This window comes from Apaloderma vittatum, unplaced genomic scaffold, assembly GCF_000703405.1.
Source record: "Apaloderma vittatum isolate BGI_N311 unplaced genomic scaffold, ASM70340v1 scaffold2188, whole genome shotgun sequence".
NCBI lineage: Eukaryota > Metazoa > Chordata > Aves > Trogoniformes > Trogonidae > Apaloderma > Apaloderma vittatum.
This window is the reverse complement of record NW_009732222.1, coordinates 24144-31178: the sequence shown is the minus strand read 5'-3', so window position 1 is coordinate 31178 and position 7035 is coordinate 24144. Positions and strand designations below refer to the sequence as shown.

The window sequence follows — 7035 nt, the reverse complement described above, 5'->3', positions numbered from 1 at the left end:
GGCTAAGTTTGCTTATTCAAAAGTTGTCCCTGCAAGGTTTTTTATGTGCATATTTGTTCATATTTTTCAAGACAGTTCAAGTTCATCTGGAATATATTTGAGATGAATGTCACCTTGCCTCTGGTTAGATTTCTTGCTGAATTTGCTCTCTTCCAATCATTCCCTCGGGACTTGCAAAAAAACCCCAAACAAACCAAGAAACAAATCAACGCCCAAATAAAATCAAGGAAAAAGACTGAGCTCTGGTACAATACGTTCTTACACTTTCAGCTTTATGAATTTTATGCCTAACTTATTTAAAATGCTCCACTACAGTAGGAAAATGAGTACAAGTCTGTCTTTTTATCTATCTCAATGCTCTCCCAGGTGAGTTCCAGTTCTGCTCTTCATAAATCACTGTTATATTAGCTTAATGGCGTTCAAAAACCAAATATTTGCTGGTAATTTGTGAAAGATCACTTATATTGTTCAGCAGTATTTGGCATGAGCACACTGAAGTTTGAAATATGTTGGCTGAGCAGGAAATTCAATCAATTCTCCTCCTTAGTAAAGACTTATAAAATTAATTTTAAAATTATGATGCATAGACTAATCAAAGCTTAATTCAAATTTCCTCAAAGGCAAAGTAACAACATTATAGTGGTTGATTAATGAAATAGACTACATTTTAATCTAAGAAATTCCTAATTGTCCTTAGTGCTAAAATAATTATATCAAACAGGAATCAACTAGGTGAGTAGATTTCTTCTAACACAGCTGCAACTATAATTATACAATTAATGACCTCACCAAAATATTTAATCACAAAAGTCATGGTAAATCTGTACGGCACACGTCAGCCAGGCTAATGAGCCCAAGAAGCCCATACTGCTGCACACAGAATCATAGAATGTTTGGAGTTGGAAGGGACCTCAAAAGATCATCTAGTCCAGCCCCCCTTGCCAGAGCAGGATCACCTACAGTAGGTCACACAGGAACGTGTCCAGGCGGGTTTTGAATGTCTCCAGAGAAGGAGACTCCACAACCTCCCTGGGCAGCCTGTGCCAGTGCTCTGGCACCCTCACAGTTAGAAAGTTTTTCCTAATATTTTCGTGGAACCTCCTATGTTCCAGCTTGTATCCATTGCCCCTTGTCCTGTCATTGGACATCACTGAAAAGAGCTTGGCTCCGTCCTCCTGACACTCCCCATTGACATATTTATAAATATTTATGAGGACACCCCTCAGCCTCCTCTTCCCCAAGCTAAAGAGACCCAGCTCCTTCAGCCTTTCCCTCATTAAGAGAGTTCCACTCCCTTAATCATCTTTGTGGCTCTGTGTTGGACTCTTTCAAGCAGTTCCCGGTCCTTCTTGAGCTGAGAGGCCCAGAACTGGGCACTGTGCACTGCTGCCACAAGTTCAAGACAGCTTATTTATGACTAGTTTGTGTACCTCTGTACAGCACCATAGTATGTCACATAATCATACCCTTAGAGAAACAAATGCACTGGAGCAAAAAAAGATACAGATACAGGCTCTACAGCATTCACCAATACAAGTGTATGGTCTATATGAATCATGTAATCCTCATATGACACACCAGTGTCCACACAATGGAATATTCCACAGCTTACAGCACACACATGAGCACAACTGTACTATAAAGACCCCAAATCACACCACTGAATAAAACAGGATACCTGTATCCTGAGAGAACTTTTTTTTTGCTGGCTTCAGAAAATAAATGCTGCCTGTCTTACTTCGGGATAGAAGAGATTTGACCACAGACATACAAAGTTCACACAATCAATCATTATGCAGTAACCTGAAAATCTGGGCTGATCTAATTCTAATTCTAAAGCACCATAAAAACATGGAGCCACGTGTATATCCATGTGCCATATATATCTGCTGCACATGACTCTTACTTCTTTTAATGATACAGAGGCAGTTTTCCCAAACTAAATGTAAGAAAATGCCTGGATGAAGAACAATTACATTTTCCATTTCAATTTCGAAAAAAGTAAGCAAGTTACATAACAACTGGTGATGTATCACATACCTGGACACAATTTGTTAATAATCTTCTGCAAGTACTTTGGAGATAAAACCAAAAATCCATCCTTGAGAAACCTTGCACACTGGCATCAGATTTACACGATGTATTGTACATCCATTTAATAATGCACAAGAACCCCTTCCAAAACTAGCATTTAATGAAACTAAGCATGTTTTCATAACTCACCTACAATCTCTTTAAAAAAACCCCAGATTTACAGCAGATCTAAGTTCTAACATCATAAGTAGAAAGATATCACTGTTTTGAAAGCCCTTTAAAAGAATTATTTGACTTCAAGACATAAGAAAACAGACATGTTGCTGTTTCATACAAAGAGAAATAGAACTAAAGCCACACAATGTTATAATAAGGGACATATTCAGCGCTTGCTGAAAGCATCTGAACTGCTATTTTCCGATATCTATATAGCTGGCACTCAATTCTTCACTGTTTTTTCAGAACTTTCCCCAACAGTTTACACTAAACAGTTTAAACTAAAGCTATTTGTAGTGATGGTCAGATGTGAAAACTACAAATCTCTGTAGTTAGTGCATCTTCCTCTTTTTGCATATAATCTCAATTAAAACAAACATGTCCCCAAAGAATTCTGAAGAAGAGGATGAATTAACAAACTGTTCAGGTGAACTAGAAACAAGCCAATCCCTTATGAATACAGAGTCTGTAATTAGCCAAAATGTCCCATTTTGCTGTTCACAGTGAGGCTGAGGCTCAATAAAAATTAAACACTGATGCAGGCAAGGTATTCCCATGGGGCTCACATATATTAATACATTACCATTCACTAGTTGCTCTATGCCAAAGAAATTGGGACACAGCTTGAAATTGGCTGCCTGCCTATTTAATAAAACGGAAAGCTATTGCTAATAAGTATTTTCTCTTATTTTCATATCCCTAGTGTCACAAATAGGTTAAAAATAGTACTTAAAAGTGGCTCCTAACAGACATATGCTCATAATGGTGCAAAATAGATATAGCTCAGGTTCTGAACGATCAAAGAATGACACTTTATGGATTCTACGTGGTGTCATAGTTATACCTTTGGATCTCCCCAAACGAGTAACCCCCAGCACTTGCTTTCCTGAAACTTCTAAGGCCACCAGGTTCTTAAAAACCATATCTGAATTTAGTTCTTAGCTTGATTATCACACACTCAGCAGTCCACACTTCAGTGATAATCTTTTAAAGCAAAAATGCAGGATAATTTAGGTGGCTACACATCACTACTCTGTAGAAGGCAATTTATAGAAACTTGACTATATAGAATAAAATAGTTTTAACTATGATTATTCTGACTTTAATGGGACAGAGTCAGGAAAAAGCGAGTGTTTACGGAAACCCTCTTTCAAGCTACAGATCAGTAACCCATGAATGTATCAATCCTAAAACTTACCAGGTCACTGAAATCCCTCAGTAACAGAGGAACTCGGCACCTCTCTCACGCCAAGTAAAAATAAATACACCACTATTATAATTTGTCTTACTCTGTCCTTGCAAGGTCATTGCGACTTCCATTTCTGCAGCCAAATCCAGCTTTTCATCAATGGAGTGTGAGGATCATTCAAAGAGAAAATGAATGCACAGTGCCACTGGATGGCTTTAACTCTCATAAACTTCACACATTCTGACCTAGCTTATGCTCACCTTTCGCAGAAGGAAGCAAATACGCTCAATATTTCTCAGCCGCTCTCTCTGTCAAGAAAAAGCAGGAAAAAGGTAGGAGATTAGCTGGTTTTATAAATTAAAGACAATATATTACAATTACAATAGGTCAAGGGCATAATTAATGGCTGCAAGAAAGCAAAACACATTATTAGTATTCACTTCTTACCCACTGCTTGGAAGTGAAATGATTTACCCATTTCAAAGTTCCAGTAAGTTATTTTTTCATTTGTTACTAGGTCTAACAGTATAAACTAGGGATTCAAGCCTGCGTTAGGCTTGATAGTGCCAACTTATACCACAGAGATTTGGTCTTCCATTTCCAGGGACCCAAGCTCTGGCTTCAAGAAAATATTGAATGAGAAAACAAAAAAGTTGGTATGGCAGCCTTTCCTCTATCACTAAGAGGGTGCCCGAGCAACAGGTGGTATTAGAATTTAACCCATTGGTGAAGAACAGCTAAAATGTCATAAAAATACCACTTCAAACAACAGATGCATTTACAAATACTCAAAGTCACTCTGATTAAGCATTGTGACTCAAAACATGCTCTAAGTTTGATTCACAGAATGAAGACAAGTCAAAGATAGGTTCTTTTAAATCACTCATAAAGAGAAATTCACTAGTAAAATCAGGTTTCACTCCACATAAACCCATCACTGGAGTTACTGTGAAAGATTCTACTGCTGGTTACACTGCAGAAGGCAGAGTGGTGGTGTTGTCTTTGGAAGACTATCTGGTAAGAGTTTCATTTAAACACGGGAAAAAATATTCTGAAAAAATGACCTATTTTAAACAGGTAATATAATGTACTCATGTGAGAAGGCAGCTCTCTCTAAACTTTTTGGTTTTCCAAAGTTTTAAATTTGCTCCAAGTTCGAGCTTTATTTTTATTCTCCAATGAAATGCCTCTTTTCCTTTCCTGTCCCCAAGTTAAAGCCATTTTTAAAAAAAGTATCATTTTGGAAAGACAATGAGACAGTGGCAGCCTGACAGGCACCAGATGAATATTGTGCCTCTCCCTGGTGTCCGTGATCTAAAAGAGATTCTGAAATTTTAGACTCATGGCTGCAAGCCTAAGAATGGACATGTGTGGATGTACCTGTGAGTTTGTGGAGTTTCACGCCTTTAGAAAGAGGTAAGTGGAAAGGAAAAGATAATCCTCTCAATTCCTTTTAGAAGGATGCCTAACTGCAGCTGGCCTTGGAGAAGTAGGAAGTCTGTCTTTGAACTGTAGGTAACAGAATGCGAACCAGAAAATTTGAATTAAATTCTCAGTACTGACATTCTGCGATTCAGTAATTATTTTTGCCTTGATTTCTCCTTAACTCAGCCTTCTCTTGCTACAAAAGCACTATCCTCTGTCTATAAAAACATTGTGGAAGATACATGAGTAAACATCAGACATTTTTGTAGTGCAATAAAGAAAACTACCCTATCAAATAAAAGGAATATGGGTGCAAGCAACTATGCATAGGGAAAAAGGAAAATACACTGACCAAAGACATAAGAAATATCTACTAAAATAATATATATGTCAATATAAAAAGGCATTGACATGTACACTGTGCAGAAGAAAGCAGTCTGAGATTATTGGTTATCATGGAAAGTTTCACAGAAGAGAGTCAGATATGCCACAGAATACTTTGTTGTGTTTTACTGTAAATTCTGTGATTAACTTTTGGATTACACCATTACTATGATTCAAATAGGAACTTATTAACTTTTTTTTATCCTGAAGAGTAATTCCATTACCATTTTAAAAAGAGGAAATTATCTGCATGGAGCATCCTACAAGTTTTAGGAAGAGAACAAATTACTGGAATGTGGTACATATAAATACATGTTTCTTATGTGCAATCCTCAGGATAGAAAGTAAAAATAGATAAGGTGAATTCAAAATCAGATTACTTCCAGTAAATTCAAAACGAGACTGCTTCCATTTAAGTCCTCTATCGGATTTCTTCATATAATTTCTTTCTTCTGTTCTCATCCTTTACTGTGTTAGTGAACAGTAAACAACTCTTCCTACTCGAAGATTCGCATAAAGATTATGCTCGAAATCATCAGCGGTCTAAGTAGCACCCCAAATCCTCTGCTGAGTTATGAAACAAGGTTAAATGGCAAAGTACTAGCTACTCATTTGTAGGCAATTCAATCCACTGATATTCTTAAGAGCTCAAACTCAGCACCCGTCATAAACATTGCAGTTCCCAGTGGGATGACAGGGAGCCAAGTTCTGGTCTCAGTTCTGGGGGTACAAATCTGATGCATGTTCAAGTGTGGTCAGCTAAATCACCCTGGATTACAGCTTTAATTAACAGAGGAATTTTCATATGCTCTAAATCTGGGTTGCATTTTGGTTCATTAAGTAAAACCGAGTTTACAGTCCCAGGGGGCTATTTAACCTTTTCCATAGCAGATACAGCAGAATGTGTTATTTACTCTTAAAACATAGGAGAATTTAAAGCCCTGCCGTGGGACAGAGAGGTCTAGGAATGCACCTTTTATCAAATCCCTTCATCCTTTTGATGCATTGATACAGACGGTATGGGAGAAGGCGGTCAACCCATGCTCGAATGCAGAGAAAGCAAATGATTTCATAAAGGAAAACTTGTGCCTCAGAATTAAAAGATAAAAAGAAAGCATTAGCATCACATTATATATACTTCAGTTTTTGAACTTCCCAATTATTTTTCTGCCTCCTTCAGCACAAAAGGAAAGCTATTAGCATAAAGAGTCACCATCTGGCTTCCTAAGACTGGCCCAAGAAAAAAATTTCCCAAACTACAGCGGACTTCACAACAGACTCTACATTCATTTCCACACTCATACTTTCACTGACAGCTCAGTGCATCTCCCTTTCTTTAGCAGCTGTCGCTTCACAAGCCACTGGGTGTACTCACTGCGTGCGCTGGGTTGCACTGATCTATTGGACTTTTGAAGTCTGTCCGAAGTTCATCGAAGGCGATTATCTGAAAAACAATTTTTTCAAATATTGTAACGAATGCTCATTCAAACATTTGGGTTTTTTTTACTTCTTCTTGGTTTTTTTTTAATTTTTTTTCACTTGTTTTTCTTTAGGGATTAGTCAGATGTATCACCTCCCTTCTCCATTTCCAGAGAAAATTTGGGAAACTAGCTTTCTTGACACACTCCTGTGGGAAGTAACTAATTAAAATGGAGTAGGGGATACTCCTACATATGACACCTAGAATGCATTAATTTGTCACTCTGTAAAATCATATCTAGAGCCTTTTTGGCATTGTTGCTTTCTAGATTTCTTCCCTCATATTGGCTAGAGTTCTTAATTCAAAC

At 37.5% G+C, this 7035-nt stretch overlaps 1 protein-coding gene across 1 annotated transcript in view; it reads right to left on the bottom strand.

The window, feature by feature from the left end:
• LOC104278449 (protein cornichon homolog 3) overlaps positions 1–6692 on the bottom strand; it is a gene marked incomplete at its 5' end in the record, with an annotated part of 24963 nt that extends 18271 nt beyond the window's left edge. The window contains 2 exons of the mRNA XM_009875428.1: positions 3700–3747; positions 6624–6692. Coding sequence (XP_009873730.1) covers positions 3700–3747; positions 6624–6692 — 117 coding nt within the window. The remainder of the gene's footprint in view (positions 1–3699; positions 3748–6623) is intronic.
• Between the last annotated feature and the right edge of the window lie 343 nt (positions 6693–7035).